The sequence below is a fragment of the Berghia stephanieae genome, chromosome 11, assembly GCF_034508935.2.
Source record: "Berghia stephanieae isolate SIO BIC M18660-M18661 chromosome 11, UCSD_Bste_1.3, whole genome shotgun sequence".
NCBI lineage: Eukaryota > Metazoa > Mollusca > Gastropoda > Nudibranchia > Aeolidiidae > Berghia > Berghia stephanieae.
In genome coordinates, this window is record NC_088370.1 from 14,294,359 (window position 1) to 14,316,858 (window position 22,500).

The 22,500-nt window shown below is 37.8% G+C and overlaps 1 protein-coding gene across 1 annotated transcript in view; it reads right to left on the bottom strand.

Annotated features, from left to right (window-relative positions):
• Positions 1-22,500, bottom strand: part of LOC144957240 (uncharacterized) — a 126,930-nt gene that overhangs the window by 84,653 nt on the left and 19,777 nt on the right. Inside the window, exons 10-19 of the mRNA XM_078888315.1 lie at positions 21,090-21,217; positions 18,255-18,387; positions 14,831-14,953; positions 12,879-12,998; positions 11,895-12,092; positions 11,311-11,448; positions 9,010-9,116; positions 7,417-7,532; positions 4,953-5,128; positions 1,464-1,635 (exon numbers count right to left, since the gene is read on the bottom strand). Of these exons, the coding sequence (XP_078744441.1) occupies positions 1,464-1,635; positions 4,953-5,128; positions 7,417-7,532; positions 9,010-9,116; positions 11,311-11,448; positions 11,895-12,092; positions 12,879-12,998; positions 14,831-14,953; positions 18,255-18,387; positions 21,090-21,217 (1,411 nt within the window). The remainder of the gene's footprint in view (positions 1-1,463; positions 1,636-4,952; positions 5,129-7,416; positions 7,533-9,009; positions 9,117-11,310; positions 11,449-11,894; positions 12,093-12,878; positions 12,999-14,830; positions 14,954-18,254; positions 18,388-21,089; positions 21,218-22,500) is intronic.

The following is a 22,500-nucleotide window of genomic DNA, read 5'->3' on the forward strand; positions in this document are numbered from 1 at the left end:
TAAAGTGCTTTGAGCACGTTTGGTAGATATTGTGCTATATAAAAGCTCATTAAAAAAAAAAACATGAGATCTTACATTGACAAAAACAAGATGTCTTAAATTGCCAAAAACATGATATCTAAAAATTGAAAAAAACATGATATTTAAAAATTGCCAAAAACATGGTGTCTTAAATTTACAAAAAACATGATATCTTGAATTGACAAAAACATATTCTGAATTAACAAAAACATAATATCTTAAATTGACAAAAACATGATATCTCAAAATTGACAAAATATGATATCTAAAATTCATTTTGTTTCTAGCTTTTCTTTTGTTACATTATTATATTTTTTTCGTTGCTAATTGACACATTTATAAGGACAAAGAAGCAATGAAGAAAAATGATTACAACAGCTTAAAAAAAGAACAAAATACTCAACCCGGAACGTTTCAGTCTCAAAACCCTTCTTCAGCAAAGAACAAAAAAAACAAACCCCAAAATAACAATGAAAACATAAATAAATGTCTTTATGTTTTCATTGTTTTTTGTTGTTGGCTGAAGAAGGGTTCTGAGCCTGAAACGTTCCATGTGTGGTATTTTGTTCTTTTTTGAAGCTGCTCTATTCATTTTTGTTTATTACTTTTTACAGTCCACAGATTTCTATCTATCAGCTTTGTATCCTGAAGAAGATGTCAGGCAGCCCCAGAGACCAGCGATCACATCGTCCTCAACTGTCCAGTAACCAAACTTGAAGGTGGCTACGAAACCATCCTTAGGGCGGAGGAAGACTTTAGAAGCTGGGTTGATAAAATACATTTGGAGGTGTAGCCATATGCTACTAGTACTACTACAAGATATGAAGTGAGTAGAAAAGTGCCAGAAGACAATAGAGAATAAAATTTTTTTTCACGGTGGTGGGGTTTGAACCTGCGACCTTATTGGTACGACAACTCCGCCTGGCAGGTGAGAGCGTGGCTCTACCGTGTGAGCTATCCACGAACACAAAAATATTCGTATCAAACCCAAGTCATATTTCTAGAGCCCTCTCTCACCCACTTCTGGAGATCGCCGGCTCGCTCACGCACAACCATCGCGAAGTTATTTTTGACCAGCAGTTAAGCTTAATAGCCAATATTCTCAACACAAACATATAACATAGAAACGATTGAGACATTGAGTATGCTCCGGTATATGGGGTGAATTTTTTAATTCAAAAAAGTGAGTGGTGCAGGCACTTATGTTGGTAACAACTGGATATGAAGTGAGTAGAAAAGTGCCAGAAGACAATAGAGAATAAAAAATTTTTTTCTACTCACTTCATATCTTGTTGTTACCAACATAAGTGCCTGCTCCACTCACTTTTCTGTGCTACTACTACTACTACTACTACTACTACTACTACTATTACTACTACTACTACTACTACTACTACTTCTACTATTACTACTACTACTATGAAGAGGAAGAGAAAATGTACCTCCGTGTTCTATCGTGGCATTAATCAGGAAGTGAGCGTTGATCATCGAATGATCCTTGCAAGCCCGATGCTTGAAAGCAATTCCAACGTAATAATTTTGATACCAGGTATGGTCTGTATCAATCATGTTCTCTGTCAGGAACCTGGAGCACTTTGGGCAGGGGAGCATTTCCTAGGAAGGAAAATGTAAAATGGAGAAATTAGGGAGCAGGCACCAGTGTCAGATATAAAGATATGAACACGTCAGACTGGGAATCAAGAGGTCTGAAGTTCAATCCCCAGTCGAGGATACTGATTTTTTGGGATGATTATTTATGTTTGTTTGTTTTGAAGGGTTTTACGGCACTTGCAACACATAAAGGTCATATCAGCGCCAGTAAAAAGGAAGAAGATAGGAAAGTAAAAAGTTCTAAAATTACAATTAAAGCACCCAAGAAAAGGTAAGACAAAGGGGAATTAGTTCAAATAGGAAACAGATGTAGATTCCAAGAGCACACTATCAAAGTACTTAGTTTGAGATCACCAAAAGTCTCATCCTGACACAAGCACAGGTCCCAACTCAGAGGAATACACTCAAATGTTTACAAATCACATTTTAAGATAAAAAAATAATACATAAAAGAGAGATGATTTACAAGGAAAAAAAATATCATCTCCCAAAACTAACTATATATTTGACTGTTTCCCTCTCAGCCAAGGACTCCGGCCAGGGTCAGGACAAAACCAAGTAATTTCATTCCAAAACAAAGACAGAAAGCAATTGAAAAACAGATACAGAGGGATAGAAGACACAGCAAGTACCTCCCTGCCCGCTATGGGAGGTCGGGAAAAAGATATGAACACATCTGGTCAGTAATCAGGAGGTCTGAGGTTCGATCCCCAGTCGAGTATTTTTCTTTCTTGCTTTGTCTGGCACTGTTTCATACACACTTGTTCAGATCTTAACTCTCTCCTTACCAGCTATTTTCAGAATTTTACCCCAAAACTTCATACTCACCCAACACAAAAATAGATTTTTCAAACAGATTAGCAACGAGTCTATTCTGTATTTTGTTTCAGAAAAATGAGCTCTACAACAGAATGTCGAGTTTTTATGGCTATGACTATAACAAAATGAAATCAGAATAAGAAAATTGTTGGCTGCATTGTAACGAATGTGACAATTTTCCTATGGGTGGTATGGAGAGGGTTAGAGAGGAAAATGTATATAAAATATAGAGGGTAAAATTGAAATTTTGCCATCACTACTAGCCTCAGAAAACGGTAGGGGCTGCCTGAAGCCGGTGATCGTTTATTTGTGTATTGTTGTACTGACAAAGGGTTTGTACCCGAAACGTCCATTGTCTGTTTTTGTTCCCATACGAAGCCTCTCCATTTTCACTCTTTTGTTAGCCTCAGAAAAAAATACAAAATATAACTTCATCAGCTACACAAAAGGTCAAGAATGTATTTCAAAATTTCTTTGGAAAGTGAAGTGATGGTTTTTGAGCCCAGAATGCTTCCTGTTTGGTAATTTAAAAAAATATTTTTTGAAGCTGTTACATTCATTTTTGTTTACGACTTTTTACAATTCACAGTTTCTAGTATTATAATATCAAAGTGAAGTGCGGCTATGTGGTCTAGTGGTATGACACTCGCTTTCAGATCGGAAGGTCCTGGGTTCGAGCCTTGCGCTCTGCGTATAGTTGAGTCCTTGGAAAAGGTTCTTTACTCACATTCTCTCACCATACTCAGGTGTAAAATGAGTACCTGGCCGTTAACAGCGTTGTCTTTGTCCAAAAAATTGTAATATCGCCTAACAGGCGTCATGTCCCGTCCTACATGTTAAATGTTGCTGTTGACTAGGGACCCCTTGTAAAGCGCTTTGAGCACATTTAGTGGATATTGCGCTATATAAAGGTCAATTTTTTTTTAAAGTGAGAAGTATTACCCAAGGATGCTCTATGGTAAAATTAAATAAGCCTGAAATGTTTTCTCATAAAGAGCTTGTTTTTAAAAAAAAATATTTTTAAGGGTTTTACAGCGCTTGCAAAACATTTAGGTTATATCAGCGCCAGTAAAAAGGAAGAAAATTGGATAGTAAAGATATTCTTGATGTACAAATAAAAGTGCTTGAAGAAAAAGTAAGACAAAGTGGAATCGTTTCAAATAGGGAACATATGTAGAGTCCAAGAGCACACTATCAGTGTACTTAGTTTGAGATCACCGAAAAGTCCCAACCAGACACCAGCACTACTAAGAGGAATACACTCAAATGTTTACAAATCATATGTTAAAAAAAAAAAAAAAATAACAGTACACAACAGAGAGATGATTTACAAGAAAAAAAATATCATCTCCCAAATATATAACTATACATTCGACTGTCTACCTCCCAGCCAAGGACTCCGGCCAGGGTCACGAAAAAAAACAAGTAATCTCATTCCAAGACAAAGACAGAAAGCAATTGGAAAACAGACACAGGGTGATAGAAGACACAGCAAGTACCTCCCTGCACACTATGGGAGGTCAGGATCCCCACCCAGTCTTATAAAGAGCATATATGAAAATATTTGGTATAAAGCATCAAATGCTGTCACCGTTAAATCATAGAAAAGGATTTATATCGACATAGCTTCCCTTAACGATTGCCTTTAATCAAGTGATACTTTCATCTTTCAAAAAATCAACTCATTAATACCAAACAAAGTCAACCGGAAACTTCCAAAAAGCCAGTTTTCTAGCTTTAGCTCGATTTAACCAGGAAAAGGGTATCCCTGATTTACTGTTTTCATGTTTTTCTTGTTAATGGAAGAAAAATTAGGGGCAGCGTGGCTCAGTGGTACGGTCTTTGTTTCCTACTCGAAAGGTACCGAGTTCAATCACCCGCCACTGCGTTGTGTGGCCTTGAGCAAGTCACATCGCCCTAGCTCACTTTGCAGCGCTGCTCTGCGGCTCACGCCTGGGTTATTCCAGTCTTCCCTTGGAATAAACCCTAAAGACAAATTTCCCCTTGGGGATGAATAAAGGGAATTTTATTTTATTTTTATTTTATTTTATTATTTTGAGCCTGAGGGGTTTTATTTGCCCCTGAAGAAGGCCAAAGGCGGAAACGTCTGTTTTTGTTTGTTTGTTTGGTTGGTTTATTTATTTATTTATAAATTTTTTTTTTTTTTTGGGAGGGGGGCAGTATTGTTTCATTTTATGAATAATATTTAACCCTCTCCTTACCACCCTTTGGAAAATCGTCACATTTGTTACGATGCAACCGTCACTTTTCTCATCCAGATTTAATTTCTTTTTTGCTGTAGCTATAAAAACTTGACATTCTGTAATAGAGTTCATATTGTCGAACAATATTATGTATAGAATATGCTTGTTGCTTTTCTGTTTGAGTAAAAAATGTCTGTTTTTGTGTTGGTTGGGTGTGAAGTTTTGGGGAAAATTCTGAAAATGGATAGTAAGGAGAGGGTTAAACTGTATTTTTAAAATTTGATACAAGATACTTACAAAAGCATAAACATCCATCTTAAGACAGGCATAATATATCACTGATCGTATCTGGTCGTTACAAGAGAATAACACTTCCCTGGCATTGTCGGTGGATGCCCTCCAATTCTCAACCCCAATGTCTGCATCCATATCCATCTGGATGACTCGCGCTTGCAACACCAAGGCAGGCAACTCTGATGGATACAAAAAATCATCAAAACATTAATATTCATATCTAGAAATATAACTTTTAAAATAAATTATGACATTCTGAGCGGCATCCTTAGTTATTGTTTTGTTTTTTGTTTTTAAGCGTTTTACGGCGCTTGCAACACATTTAGGTTATATCAGCGCCAGTAAAGGAAAATTGGATAGTAAAAGTTCTAGATTACAGTAAGCAGCCGAGAGAAATAGACAAAGGGAACTCAGAACAATAGGATCATGTTTTGTTTTGTTTTTAAGGGTGTTACGGCGCTTGCAACACATTAAGGTCATATCAGCGCCAGTAAAAAGGAAGAAAATTGGATAGTAGAAAGTTCTAGAATTACACTTAAAGCAGCCGAGAGAAAGTAAGACAGGGGGGAACTCTGAAAAAATAGGGATCAGATGTAGATTCCAAGAGCATACCACCAATGTACTTAGTTTGAGATCACCTATAAGTCTCATCCGGACACAAGCACAAAATCCAACAAAGAGGAATACACTCAAATGCTTATATTATACATTTAAAATAACAAATATAATAATATATAACAGAGAGATGATTTACTAGTAAAAAAATATCTCCCAAAACAATGATTATGCATTTGACTGTTTCCCTCCCAGCCAGGACTCCAGCCAAGGCCAGAACAAAACCAAGTAATCTCATTCCAAGACAAAGACAGAAAGCATGTTGGAAAACAGATATAAGGGGATAGAAGACGCATGTACCTCCCTGCACACGATGGGAGGTCAGGAACCCCACCCAGCCTTAGGTCTTGTCGTCCACACATTCCATGAAGGAATAAAGATAATCCAGGAATCACCCAATGTTGTCCAAAGTGGGAAAATTGGGGTTAACAATCTTGCACAGGGAAAAAAAAAGTCAAAGTGCTTGAGGTTAAGGGGTTCCAATAGCTCAGTTGGTAGAGCAATCGCTTCACATGCAAAGGAGCCAAGATGGATCCCGGGTGCAGGCGAAATGTTTTCTGACCCTCCTATCCACCAGTAGTGAATGGGTAGCTGAGTCTGTTAGATTTGGTGGAAAGTACTTTGCAAAAGACTAATGTCCTATCCAAAGGATAACAAGCAATTCCTATTGTCTATTTCATGCTATAGAAACCAGGATAAACTCCGGCTCCATGGGCCTCACGGCTCTAAAGGACTCCTTTTATGGAAATAGAATGTGAATAAAGAATCTTTTCCAAGGACTAAACTGGACACCGCTTAAAGCAGGACTCAAATCCACAACCTTCTGATCCAAAGGCGAGGTTTGAATGCAGCTGTCAACTCTCCACTGATATTTTGTCACCATTTTTCAGGTTTTGTAAAACCACTTTACATGCATCGTGTCTCGTCTCTAACGTTTTTTAAAAAGTGTTACGGTTGACTTGGGATCTTTTAAAAGCATTATGAGCACATTTGTATCAGTGTATGACATAATCAGTTGGAAGGTGAAAATTTTGGATTTGCATTTTTTTTTTTTTTCATTTTCTGAAAGTATATTCTTCCCATAGCATTTTAATCTTTATTTGAAGTAAATCGGGTGATTTTTTTTGATGAAGTTATGGTCAGATGTATGGGAAAGGTAGCCAGCAACTTTTCTCAAATTTCTTACTTTTTCAACTTGGACTAGCTGTACAAAATATTTAGAAGTGATATTAAGCCTTGATATTTCTCGAAGATGTACAAAAAGGGTTGATTTAATCATTTATGACAAGAACTCATTTTTGATAAAAATTGACCTTCTAACTAAACTTGGCAATATCTCAGTTCAAACCTTTTCACCATCCTACTGATTATGTCGTTCACTGTAACATTTAACTAGTCATCATCATAGCTTGTCGCTCCAACGCCGAACCCACACCACAGCATCTGTGGAGCAGACTCTTAGGTCATGGTCAGTGCAGCTGGGCCCATCCTGGCATTCTCTAAGGACGTGTCCCATCATCTGCTCTGAGCATCCACATGTACACAAGCTAGTCTCAGCCAGCCCCCACTTTTTCATACCTCCATTTAGTTAGTGAATATTGCTTTATATAGATAGTTCAAAGTTGACGTCACTCAGGTCTTTGTTATTGTTTTTTGCCATCCGAGTTCATGAGTAATTCTCACTAATCTGTATTAACCAGACTATAAACGTTCATGGTTACACACAATTTTGTGTGTTGGTCCGTTGTACTTCCGGATGGCAATGTCATGAGCTTCTTAGACAAGCGCATGCTATCTATAGAAACCCTTTTTTGTGTTTGTTTTTTTCCATTAAATACTCTATTCCACTCACTGTATAACTTCTCCCCATTCAACGATAACAATTCTGCTTTCACGTCCACCATTCCTTGACGCAACAAAAACCCAGTTTTCCAAACCAACAGTGGCCGATAGATGGGAAGCAGTGACCTGTGCAATGGATCAAGCAAAGTAGTACAATCTAATATAAATATATATGTATTCTGTGTTTACTTGATAAAGTCCAAGGGCTGAAACGTCGTTTGTTTTGTGTTATTCATTCATGAGTCAGATTTACTCCCTTTATCTTTATCTCCAAAGTAGTACTGGCTTGGATTCTATGAAATTAATTGTACAACTTTGAAACTTTTCAAATATAATTCCTGCATTTGAAATTTCGAACGATTTCCCAATGACATTGCGTAACCTTGGGGGGAGCGTACAGTGGGAAGTAGTCAAAGTGATACTAGGCTGCTAGAAGTTGTCGACTGTAAAAAGTAATAAACAAAAATTAATATAACAGCTTCAAAAAAGAACAAAATATACCAAACAAGGAACGTTTCGGGCTAAAAACCCTTCTTCAGCCAACAACAACAAAAAAAAAACCCAATAAAGACAAATACATTACTAAATTCCAGATAGACGACATTTGTACGTAGTCTATTTGGAATTTAGTAATGTATTTATGTCTTTATTGTTTTTTGTTGTTGGCTGAAGAAGGGTTTTGAGCCTGAAACGTTCCGTGTTTGGTATTCTGTTCTTTTTTTAAGCTTTTATATTCACTTTTGTTTATTACAGAAAACAATAGATGAGAATAAAAACTTTGGTGGCATTGGGGAATCGAACCCACATCCTGACCGTTGTCTGACCAATCCTTTTGTTACTTTTCAAAATCGAAATATATTCAGTTTCTCAATCTAAAATAGAATTAGCATGTACACAGTTTTTTTTTTTTCAACTACTATATGAAATTAAAAACAGTAGCTTTAATAATATAATAATATATGTAAAATGTGGGGTTAAAGTAACCAGAGTTTTTTTTTTTATTATTATTTCTTTTTAATAAGAGTTTTACGGTGCTTGCAACACATTTAGGTTATATCAGCGCCAGTAAAAAGGAAGAAAATGGGATAGTAACAAGTTCTAGAATAAGATTAAAGCACCCAAGAAAAGTAGACAGAGGGGAACTGGGAACAAATAGGGATCAGATTTAGATTCCAAGACCAAACCATCAGGGTACTTAGTTTGAGATCACCTATAAGTCTCATCCGGACACAAGCAAAAGATCCAACAAAGAGGAATAGACCCAAATATATTATACATTCAAAATAAAAAATATAATACTACATAACAGAGAGATGATTTGCAAGGAAAAAAATCATCTCCCAAAATAATAACCATGCATTTGACTGTCCCAGTCAAGACTCTGACCAGGGCCAGGACAAAACCAAGCAATCTCATTCCAAGACAAAGACAGAAAGCAAATTGGAAAACAGCTATAAGGGGAGAGAAGAACAGTGCCTCCCTGTCCACTATGGGAGGCCAGGAAACCCTACCCAGAAGTAAACAGAGTCAAATAGTGAGATAGTCCGTGTTCGGATTGAGTGACTTAACTTTTATAAAACACTGAACTTTGACATCCTGGTACCTGAAAATCTTGGGCATGAGTCCAGCTGGTGACATCGGCATGAGGTAGAATATATGGTTTGTTTGGATCATTCGAACTTTAGGTCGGGGTTCTGGCCACATTTTGGACTGTGGGAAAATGTAAAATGTAGGTGGTAAGAAAAACTTGAATAAAAGTAGTGGAGAAAGTAAATTGATTGAAAGAAAAATGATTTTTAAAAAATTTGTATTACAAAACTTTTGGGTTCAATCCCTTGCTCAGCGGGAAGGTCCTGGATGAGAGTCTTGCTCTGAGTTAGTGGTACATAGATTGACCCCTTGGAAAAGGCTCTTTACTCACATTCTCTCACTGTACTCAGGTGCAAAATGAGTACCTGACCAATAACTGTCGTCTCGGATAAAATTTGAGCTTGATATAGCGGATTAATTCGGATTAATTCAAGAAGAATGTTATCATTTAGACCATGAAGTCAAATTGTTTGTTTTTTGTTTTTTTTTATTGTTTTTTTTTTTTTGGGGGGGGGGGTCCTTTTTGTTTGTTTGCTTTTAAGGGTTTTACGGCATTTGTGATACTTTTAGGTCATGTCAGAGCCAGTAAAAAGGATGTCTATGGGATTGCAAAAAATTTCTAGAATTACAAGCAAAGGGACCCAAGAAAAAGTAAGACAAAAATGAAATAAATAAAAAATAAAATAAAATTCCCTTTATTCATCCCATAGGGGAAATTTGTCTCTAGGCTCTATTCCAAGGGAAGACTGGAATAACCCAAGCATCAGCCGCAGTGCAGCACCGCAAATTTAGCTAGAGAGGAGTGACTTGCTCCCGGCCACACAGCGCAGCGGGTAATTGAACTCTGTACCTTTCGGGTATGAAGCAAAGACCGTACCGCTGAGCCACGCTGTCCCATCATAGATTCCAAGAGCACACTATCATTGTATGTAAATATGTCTCATCTTGCAACAAGCACAAGTCCCGACTAGGAGGAACACACTCAAATGTTTACAAATCATATATATGTAAAACAGTGCATAAAAGGGAGATGATCTTCAAGAAAGAAAATATCATCTCCCAAAACTAACTGTACATTTTACTGTTTCCTTCCCAGTAAAGGACTCCGGCCAGGGCCAGGACAAAACTAAGTAATCCCATTCCAAGACAAAGACAGAAAGCAACTTGGAAAACAGATAAAGGGAGATAGAAGACACAGAATGACCTCCTGTACACCATGGGAGGTCAAAGGACCCCACCTAGTGTAAAGTCAGTTTTCAAGATTTGGTTGAGTTCGACATCATACTAGACATTGTATTATTTGGGAGACCTTCCATAAGCTCCGTGAGTTACATTGGCTTCCTGTGGAAAAAAGAGTTGCCTATAAGATTTGTACTGTTGTCTACAAATCCATGAGCACGAACAGTCCCTCCTATATTAAAGACCTTCTAAACATATATGTCCCCAATAGAAACTTGAGGTCAAGCAATGACCGATCAATCCTTGTCAAACCTAAGCCATTGCGTGAAATAGGTGAACAGTCTTTTCAATTTTCGCCCCCCCCATTTTTGGAACGCTCTCCCATCACACGTGAGATGCTCGGATTCGTTGACAACGTTCAAATCTCGCCTAAAGTTTTATCTTTTTACGTCATAATGTTGCAATATATTTTCATATTTTGTTGTTGTTAAATTGAATTCGTATCACGTTTCCTTCACACTTGTCTCACTGTAATATGTTTTGTTTTATATCACTGTAATGCGCTTAGAGCCTGTGACAACGGGGTAAAGCGCTATATAAATGCCATTTATTATTATTATTAAGCTACTACATCCCAAGTATTCTTGTTCTAGTAGGGGGTTTGGGAGGGGGGAACTTTTTTTTTTAAGTCTCCCCCCTCCCAAACCCCCTACTAGAAGTTCTAGTGTAGGGGGTTTGGGAGGGGGGAGACTTTAAAAAAAAAAAAAAAGTTTTCCCCCTCCCAAACCCCCTATTAGAACAAGAATACTTGGGATGTAGTAGCTTATGGAAGGTCTCCCTATTATTCTGACCTTGGGACTCCAGAGTCCTGTCAGGTATTATTCAGACCTTGGGACTCCAGAGTCCTGTCAGGTATTATTCGGGCCTTGGGACTCCAGCGTCCTGTCAGGTATTATGGGGCCTTGGGACTCCAGAGTTCTGTCAGGTATTACCGGGCCTTTGGACTCCAGAGTCCTGCTGATGAAAAGTTTTGTTTTAAAGGAAAATTATAGCAACAAAAAACCAATCAAAAGTCAGAAATGAATTTGGGATGAACTTGCTCATCAGAGAGTAGCTGATAAATTTTCATACACACCAAACATTCGTGTTTAGAGGGTACATCCTTCCATTGGACAAAGACGTTTCCATTCAAGCCATCCTCTGCCTGGTAGTGTTGTGGTTCAAAGCGAATCAACATTCCTTGCCGTTTCAGCATTCTCAACACATCTTCAGCCTGTTCCATGCGTGTAAATGAGAAAAAAAATTTAGTTCACATATAAAAATTGATAAATTTTAAACAATGGTCGGTTTTGATTAAGAAAAACAAAACAAATTTGAAGTAGCAGGCACCGATGTAAGACAGAGATCTGAATAAGTGTGTATGAAAGGTGCCAGACAAAGCAAGAAAGAAAAATACAAGAAAATGAAACATCCCAACAAATCAGTCTGCTTTCACTGGGGATCGAACCTCAGACCTTCTGATTACCAGTCAGACTTGCTACCATTAATGGTAGCATGTCTGACCTGTAATCAGAAGGTCTGAGGTTCGATCCCCAATCGAGGTAGACTGATTTTGGGGATGTTTTTTTTTCTTTCTTGCTTTGTCTGGCACCTTTCATACACACTTATTCAGATCTCTGTCTTACATCGGTGCCTGCTACTTCACTTCTTATTCTGTACCTGTCCTTTGATGTTCTTCTCCTTCATTTTAGCATCTAACGAATCTCGGGTCCATACGGGCAATTTGGCTCTAAAGCTGTTGATCCACACTTGGACAGGAGGGTTTTCCATCTGGACCAAACCACACACAGATTCATACGCCTGCAGGTCGGTTGAGCAAAGGACTATTTTGTTGCTGACACTGCACAGACTTGTACCCTGGTAGAACAGACAATCAAATATGGAAAAATGATGCGTTGTCTCTAAAATATGAATAGGTGTGTTTGAAACAGTGCAAGACAAAGTAGAAAGGGATTGCAATTTTTAAAAATCATCCTCCCCCCCCCACACACACAAAATCAGTCTGCCTCTACTGGTTTGTTTTTGTTTGTCTTTTTTTTTTTTTTTTTTAAGGGTTTTATTGCGCTTGCAACACATTAAGTCCATATCAGCGCCAGTAAAAAGGAAGAAAATGGGAAAGTAAAAAGTTCTAGAATTTCTATAGGAAACAGATGTAGATTCCAAAAGCACACTATAAAAGTACTTAGTTTGAGATCACCTAAAAGTCTCATCCAGACACAAGCACAGGTCCCCACTAAGAGGAATGCATTCAAATGTTTACAAATCAATATATAATATGTAAACAAAACACAGTACAATGCATAACAGAGAGATAATTTACAAGGGGAAAAAAATATTATCTTCCAAAATTAAAATTGTACATTTGACTGTTTCCCTCCCGGCCAGGACTCTGGCCAGGGTCAGGACAAAACCAAGTAATCTCATTTCAAGACAAAGACAGAAAGCAAATTGGAAAACACATATAGGGGGATAGAAGACAGTATGTACCTCCCTGCCTATGATCCCACCCATAGGATCAATCTTAGCCTCTTTGAAGCAAGAGAAGCGAGTACTCTACCAACTGAGCTATTGGAACCAACAAAGAGGCAATGAATCCACCACCATCAATAGAGGAAAATGGAAACGAAAAAAAAAGAAACTTACCCACATTTGTAAGAGGTCAAGAACTTTCTTGACCTTTAGTGTGGAAAACTTTTTGCTGAGTTGTTCTTGTGATATCCCTTCGTAGACATTGGACAGTGTAGAAACAGCATACATCGGAATCTGTACATAGAGAAAGGGGGGATAATTCGATTCATTACCCAGAAAAGTAAATTGGTTATTTTTGAGATGGTGATTATTTTTCGTGTATTTTTTTCTCTTCTGCTCTGCTTTTGGGACTGTTTTCACATACACACTTTTCCAGCTATATAACTCACATAGATATATCTTGGATTGTTTGTAAGACAGTGAACAAAGAAATACTCTCTCTCTCTCTCTCTCTCTCTCTCTCTCTCTCTCTCTCTCTCTCTCTCTCTCTCTCTCTCTCTCTCTCTCCCTCTACCATCCTCTGTCCATTCTTCTTTCCTACTTTTTGTCTACCCTCTCCACCTGTCAACTCATCTACTTAGCCATTTATCTTCCTGTATTTTTCTCATTGACCTATCTGCAAAGCTACTAACCCACTTACACATCTAAAGCTAGAGGTGCCTAAATGAGCCAGTAAAATGGAGAGAAAAATAAAGTGAGTAGATCTGACTCATATATAAGGGAACAACACAAAACATACAACGTTGTTTGTATTGGGTCGTTCCCTTATAGATAGTATGCGCTTGGCTAAGAAGCTCATAACAGTGCCATCCGGAAGTATAACGGCCCAACACACACAACTGTGTGTATCCATGAACGTTTATAGTCACGTTAATACAGTTCAGTGAGCATTACTCATAAACGCGGATGGCAAAAAACAATAACAAAGACCTGAGTGACGTCATCTTCGAACCATCTATATATGAGTCACATCTACTCACTTTATTTTTCTCTCCATACTTACACATCTACCTGTGTGTGTAATGATAAAATTAGATATCGCATTTAACCCATTTTCTGAATTTTCACCGAACACAAAAACAGACATTTCTTACTCATATGAACTCTATTACAGAATGTCAAGTTTCCATAGCTATGGCAAAAAGAAATGAAATCTGGATGAGAAAGGTGACCTTAACCCTCTCCTTACCACCCATTGGAAAATCGTCACATTCGTTACGATGTAACCGACAATTTTCTCATTCTGATTTCTCTGGTACATCACAAAATTTAAAGAATTGCTTTGATGACAGTTATAAATACTAAACACTGTGTTATAGAGCTCACTTGTTACTTTTTTGTTTGAGTAAGAAAAGTCTATTTTTGTGCTGGGTGGGAGTGAATTTTCGGGGGAAATTCTAAAAACAGCTGGTAAGGAGAGAGTTAAATATTAGAGCAGAGTTGCCAATTCAGGAGGCAAAATTTTGAGCTGTCTGACGTCAATTTCGTTCCTTCTATATCAAATCATGAATATCATATCAGTAATAAGGATTTCAAATGGACCAGGTGTTCCTAAAATGTCCTTAAAATATCAGTAACAACAATATATTGTCAAGGGTTGCTAATTCTGGAGGCAAAAATCTACTGAACTTTTACACAAACACATAGACAGGCCCCTTTCTGAGTGTTGAACTCCAGTAAAAAGACATCATGTACTTACTTTTCCCCGTTTAACAGGTAATTTGAAAATAAACTGAGGGTATATAACATACTGAATTCCGTAAATATATACTGGAAATTGACAACTTTGTTAGATACTTTATTATCTTTTTTTTTTTTTTTTTTCAAAAATAAAATAAATTTAAAAAACTACACAAGGTTAAATTCACAAGATTAAAAATCAAATTACACACGTTAGCGATGAGGGTGTAACATTGATTTATCAATCGGTGTAGACCCAGGGTGGGGGGAGGGGGGGCATTTAAATAATATTCACCTTTAATATAATATCCTTTTATATATATATATATATTTTTTTTTTTTAAATACAAAAGGTTAAATTCACAAGAGAAAATTAAATTACACACATTAGTGATGACGGTATTAAGATCCATTTCCCATTTGTTGTAGATCCAGGGTGTCAATTCTTTGACAAGGTCGAAACATCGGGCCAGGGTTGGAATGATGGCTTCTGGGAATTTTTCTTTTGTCTGAAAGGAAAGAAAAGAAAGGAATGTTTTTTGTTTTTAACGGTTTTACGACGCTTGCAACACATTTAGGTCATATCAGCGCCAGTAATAAGGAAGAAAATGGGATAGTAAAAAGGCAGACAAAGGGGAATTGGTTCTAATAGGGAACAGATGTAGATTCCAAAAGCATACCACCAGTGCACCCAGTTTGAGATCACCTAAAAGTCTCATCCAGATACAAGCACAGGTCCCCACTAAGAGGAACACACTCAAATGTTTATAAATCATATATAATACATAAACAAAACATAATACAGTGCATAACAGAGAGATAATTTACAAGGAAAAAAATATCATCTCCCAAAACTAACTATACATTTGACTGTTTCCCTCCCAGCCAGGGTATCTGGCCAGGGCCAGGACAAAACCAAGTAATCTCATTCCAAGACAAAGACAGAAAGCATGTTGGAAAACAGATATAGGAGGATAGAAGACACAGTATGTACCCCCCCCTGCCCACTATGGGAGGTCAGGAAAAGAAAGGATTGAAATGTTTAAAAAAAACAAAAAACAACAGGTAATCGTTTAACCCTCCCCTTACCTGCCATTTTCAGGATTTTCCCCAAAACTTCACGCCCGACTAACACAAAAATATATTCTTTTATCACTCAAACACAATAGCAGTACGTTCTTGCCATACATAATTTCTTTAGCAAAGCATGTTCTACAACACACTGTTCATTTTGTTTAAATTCTATGATGTACAAAAGATGTAAATGTTGCTGCTCGAAGCTCGAAGAAATAAATAATCTGAAATTGAATGTAAGCTTCAATTGAATATACAAAAACAAATAAAATGATTGTTTCAGGTTTCCCCTTTATCAACATTCATCCTGTTTTATTGATAAAGGGGAAACCCAAAACGTCCATTTTATCTGTTTTCGTTTATTAAATTGAAGGTTAAAGTTATCGGGTCCATAAGGCCACGGTCAGAGAGAGAGAGAGAGAGAGAAAGAGAGACAAAGAGAGAAAGAGAGAGAGAGAGAGAGAGAGAGAGAGAGAGAGAGAGAGAGAGAGAGAGAGAGAGAGAGAGAGAGAGAGAGAGAGAGAGAGAAAAAATAAGTAGGAGTGAAATATCTGTTCAATGTTATAGTTATCATATAACGTTATAACAAGTGTAACTAAATGACAAATTGCCACATTTATGGACGATAAAGATCTATTATTATTATTAAAAAAGTAAAATTCCCTTTATTCATCACATAAGGGAAATTTGTCTCTATGGGAAGAATGTAATAACCCAGGCATCAGCCGCAGTGCAGCGCCGTAAATTGAGTTAGTGCGAGGTGACTTGCTCAAGGCCACACACTCTATCCGTAGTTTACCTAGGTTACTTTTACACCATGCCCATTTATTACATTTTCTGTGACAAATTATAGGCATAGTATTAAACTAAAGACAATGTTTTTAATTTTTACATGTTAATGGTAGTTGAATAAACAATCTATGTACTACATGCTCATTTTCAATACATTTTTTAAAACCAATTTTGAAAAGTAGCAAAAATCTCTAGGATTGAGTGAGTTTAGGCTTTTGAAGTGTTTTATCATCATTGTGAGGGTGTTCTTTATTGTAAAAGCTGTGGGTCCAGGCCTTGTCTGAAGGCCGTCCTTAACTTCGGTGACGCATTTAAAGACTGGCTGGAGACATCCAGTGTTAGATTTGACGTAATACTACTTTGCGACAGACTAGCATCCAATCCAAAGGGTAGCAAGCACCTGCTATTGTCCGTTTCAAGCTTAAGACACTGTGCGAAACTCCGGCTCTGTGGGGTTAATGGCTCTGAAGGACTACATATGCGAGGCTCACTGTGAAAACCCGGGAAGATAAAGTGTTTCCCATAGCAACTAATTTTATTCAGAAAAAAATTCATAACTTGGGTTCTAATACACATAAATTTTTTTTTAAAATGGTATATATTTATAGTGCGCCAAACATCCCTTCATCAGGAGGGCTCTGGGCGCATAAAATATATTAACTTAATCATTAAGCCCTAACACAGTACACGAACAACGCTAATTATACACATAATCAAAAGAAAGCCTGTCGGAATAAGAATGTCTTCAATCGACGCTTGAATTCCTCTAGTGAAGACGAAGAACGTATCTCTAGTGGTAGTAAATTCCACAACCTTGGACAAGAATGCTGAAAGGCGCGTTCACCAGCCTTCACTCGACAGCGGGGTGTTTCCAATTTGAGGTCGTTCGTTGATCGAAGCGATCGCTGTGGGTTATACCGTTCAATGAGGTTTGAGAGATATGCTGGTGACGAGCCCTCCAGGCATTTGAAAACGATAGTTGAAGATTTATATTTAATCCGCTGGTCCACTGGCAGCCAATGCAGCTGCTGTAGTAATTCGGGAGCTGCAGTTTTCCTGTCTTTCTGCAGTACAACGCGGGCTGCCATGTTCTGTATTTTCTGGAGTTTGTTTATTTTGTCCTTTGTGAGAGCAACAAACAGTGCATTGCAGTAGTCGATTTTCGGGAATATCAAAGATGTTACCAATTTGTTGCAAGTTTCCCTATTAATAAATGGTTTGATTGTTCTGATATTTCTTAGAATGCAGATAGCACTTGTTCTCATATTGTTTATATGTTTGTTCATAGACAGATCACTCTCTAAGGTGATGCCGAGATTTTTTGCTGATGTTGTGAGTTGTATTTTGTCATTATCGTTGATTGTCAGTGACAGTGTAAATGGATCTGTCTTATTATTGGAACTAGCAATGAATAAGGCTTCAGTCTTGTCGCCATTTAATTTTTATCTATTTGCAGACATCCATCTCATCACATGGTTGATGCATTGTTCGTAAACAGTTATCTTTGAAACTATATCGGATTGCAAACACATGCTATATATTCTGGGTATCGTCGGTGTACATATGGTAAGCGAGAGAATGTTGCTCTAAGATTCTCACAACAGGGGAAGTGTAAAGTACAAAAAGGACTGGACCTAAAACGGATCCTTGAGGTACACCAAAATGAAGGTCACGCTCTGACGAAGTTACTTCCCCAATTAAAACTGATTGAGTTCTTTGAGTAAGATATGATGCAAACCAGTTTAGAGCAGTGCCTGATATGCCGAAAGTAACTTGTAGCCTTCGAAGTAGTATGGCATGGTCCATAGAAAGAAAATTTTAAGTGGTAAATAATCAGAAAGATGTGGTCTACACCAATGTATACATAACTCATTTTATTAAATTTGCGCATCTTTCCGGTTTTTCTCAGTCAGCCACACATATTTAGAATTGAAGAAAACTTACAGTGGGGAGATGCACAAGCCTCTTCTTCATTTCCTCTGGGTGGAGGAGTTTATCCAAGCTATCCAGAATGGAAATCCCCCTAGAAAGACCCTGCTGTCCTTTGTAGTCCAGGTACTCAAGGTGGGAGTTTTCTCTGGACAACAACATTAGGGGAGAACAATTGTTAGCGTATTATGCAAATGTTGATGATGATGATGATGATGATGATGATGATGATGATGATGATGATGAGGGTGAGGGTGATGATGATGATGATGAGAATGTTAAGGAAGATGATGATGAGAAGGCGGATGACAACAACGACAATGATGATGACAATGACAATGATGACACTGATGATGATTATGGCAACGATGATATCAACAATGACAATGATGACGAAAATAATGACGACGACAACAATGATGATGATCATCATCATCTTCATCCTTATTGGGAAGGATGGATGTCATTTCTTTAACAACTTAGTCTCAAATTTTGTAACTCTTAACTGTTTTCACGTTAAATTCAGTTTTCAGAACTTGGGTCATCGCAACATAATACCAAATAGAACGGGTGTGCCACATATGAACCTGCTTGGTTTTCAATCTCTTTTGATGGGAATCTAAAATTTAAAAACTGACAAAAGACAAAAACAATTATTTTTTTAAAAAGTAAAAAATAAAACAGGAAGTCCTTCAGAGCCATTAGACCCAAAGATCGGGAGTTTATCCCGGTTCCTATAATGTGAAACAGACAATAGCAATTGCTTGCTACCCTTTGGACAGGACACTAATTTATCCCAGTTCCTATAATGTGAAACAGACAATAGCAATTGCTTGCAACCCTTTGGACAGGACACTAATCTATCCCGGTTCCTATAATGTGAAACAGACAATAGCAGTTGCTTGCTACCCTTTGGACAGGACAATAGTTTATCCCGGTTCCTATAATGTGAAACAGACAATAGCAATTGCTTGCTACCCTTTGGACAGGACACTAGTCTATCCCGGTTCCTATAATGTGAAACAGACAATAGCAATTGCTTGCTACCCTTTGTTTGTTTGTTTGTTGCTTTAGGTCTCTTCCAACACAATTGAGGTTATATGAGAGACCGCTGAAACAAAAAAACAAGCAATCTAACAAAAATAGTACAAATGTAAATCAAAATCATAACCTAAAGATATCATAAGCTAAATTATAAATAACCAAGAACAAACAGGCAGACGATTTACAGAAAAAAAAATATCCCCTGTCAAAAATACAATCACAAACCAAAGAAGCAGGATAGGCTAGTAAAGAGAAGAAGAAACGACATCACTATCGGATCGTACACCCATGGGAACATCATAGGTATATGATTCAAGGGTGATGCTCCATCCAACCACCCACCTTGCTACCCTTTGGACAGGACACTAGTTTATCCCGGTTCCTATAATGCGAAACAGACAATAGCAGTTGCTTGCTACCCTTTGGACAGGACAATAGTTTATCCCGGTTCCTATAATGTGAAACAGGCAATAGCAATTGCCTGCTACCCTTTGGACAGGACACTAGTTTATCCCGGTTCCTATAATGTGAAACAGACAATAGCAATTGCTTGCAACCCTTTGGACAGGACACTAGTCTATCCCGGTTCCTATAATGTGAAACAGACAATAGCAATTGCTTGCAACCCTTTGGACAGGACACTAGTCTATCCCGGTTCCTATAATGTGAAACAGACAATAGCAATTGCTTGCAACCCTTTGGACAGGACACTAGTTTATCCCGGTTCCTATAATGTGAAACAGACAATAGCAATTGCTTGCATCCCTTTGGACAGGACACTAGTCTATCCCGGTTCCTATAATGTGAAACAGACAATAGCAATTGCTTGCTATCCTTTGGACAGGACACTAGTTTATCCCAGTTCCTATAATGTGAAACAGACAACAGCAATTGCTTGCAACCCTTTGGACAGGACACTAGTCTATCCCGGTTCCTTTTATGTGAAACAGACAATAGCAATTGCTTGCTACCCTTTGGACAGGACACTAGTCTATCCCGGTTCCTATAATGTGAAACAGACAATAGCAATTGCTTGCTACCCTTTGGACAGGACACTAGTCTATCCCGGTTCCTATAATGCAAAACAGACAATAGCAGTTGCTTGCTACCCTTTGGACAGGACACTAGTTTATCCCGGTTCCTATAATGTGAAACAGACAATAGCAATTGCTTGCAACCCTTTGGACAGGACACTAGTCTAAATCGGTTCCTATAATGTGAAACAGACAATAGCAATTGCTTGCAACCCTTTGGACAGGACACTAATCTATCCCGGTTCCTATAATGTGAAACAGACAATAGCAGTTGCTTGCTACCCTTGGGACATGACACTAGTCTATCGTAAAGTTCTTTCCATCAGATCTCAGCTATACCCAATCACTGTTAGATGGACAAGGGGGTCATTATAAAAAATGTCAACTTCACTCAGATCTATCTCTGTCTCTTTGCGTATGAAGCAAGTGCTCTACCTAAAAAGCTATAGGGAATGAGATTAGCGGAAGAGTAGCGTCCCTTGAGTGGATGTTACTGGGAGAGAAGTTATTTGTAAACGAACCAACTACAAGCCAAGCGCTAGAAATAAAAAATTTATTATTCATATTTCTGTACAAAAATGCATAACGTTGATTATGATATGCATTTTTGTACAGAAATATGAATAATACATTTTTTATTTGGAGCACTTGGCTTGTAGTTGGTTTGTTTACAAATAACTTCTCCACTGGTGACTTCCAATCAAGGGATCTACTCTTCCGCTAATCTCATTCCCTATTGAGACCTCATCAAAGACATAAAAAACAAACTTACGCATAGTTTTTGAAAGTTGAGTCTACCAGAGCATTGACGAGAAACTCCAGCCGTTCCAAGACAGTCTGGAACAAAATGCCATCTCCTGAATTGCTGATCTCCACCATCAGTATTAGGACATCGGGTGTCTGCGATTGGGGAGGGGGGGGGGGGGGGGGAGAATATAAATATATATAAATTGTGCAGACAGGTGGTCCTGTGGTATTGTTGTTGTTGTTGTTTGTTGCTTTAGGTCTCTTCCAACACAATTGAGGTTATATGAGAGACCGCTGAAACAAAGAAACAAGCAATCTAACAAAAATAGTACAAATGTAAATCAAAATCATAACCTAAAGATATCATAAGCTAAATTATAAATAACCAAGAACAAACAGGCAGAAGATTTACAGAAAAAAAATATCCCCTGTCAAAAATACAATCACAAACCAAAGAAGCAGGATAGGGTAGTAAAGAGAAGAAGAAACGACATCACTATCGGATCGTACACCCATGCGAACATCATAGGTATATGATTCAAGGGTGATGCTCCCATCCAACCACCCGCGTCCTGTGGTATGACACTCGCAGAGCTGCCAACCCCATCTGATGAGTATGTGTACAATGGGACCTCAAAATGGGGAAGATTTCATAAAAATGGGTACAATCCTGAAATCGACGGAAACTAACCATTGTGAAACTAAGAGGAAGGTATAATTACATAAAGTCACACCGCACAAGCTCAATTGCAGCAACAATGATGTTCCCAATCCTTTCAGAATTCTACCTCCAAGCATGAAGATCATAATTGGTCAAAAAATATATGATATCCACTTGGTCACCAAGGTTTCTCAATAGGCTAGTAATGATAAGAGCATAACGAGCATCCGGGCTATTACAACTAAAGAAAACTGAAGTGACTCAGTACACTGAAAATGGGTACAATCTGGGGGGTACAAGCGTACAATCGCTGAAAATGCGTACAATTCCGCATTTTTTGCGGTTGGTTTGCAGCTCTGCACTCGCTTTCGGATCTGAAGATCCTGGGTTCCAGCCTCGCTCAGAGCATAGTTGAGTCCTTGAAAAACACTCACATTCTCTCATTGCACTCAGATGTAAAATGAGTACCTGGCCGCTAACAGTGTTGTCTCTGTCCGTAAAAAATTGCAATATCGCCTCACAGGCGTAATGTCTTGTTCTATATGTTACGTGCTTTACAAATTTTCTTAGTAGTAGGGAGGTCTGTTGTGATGGGTATCAAATTTTTAAAAACGAGAAAGACGGATTAGATATGTAATAGTGATGGTGATGGTGGTCGGGATAGTGGTAATAGTGGTGGTGGTAATAGTGATGATTGTGGTAGTAATGATGATGGTAATATTATTATTGTTATTATTATTATTATTATTATTATTATTATTATTATTATTATTAT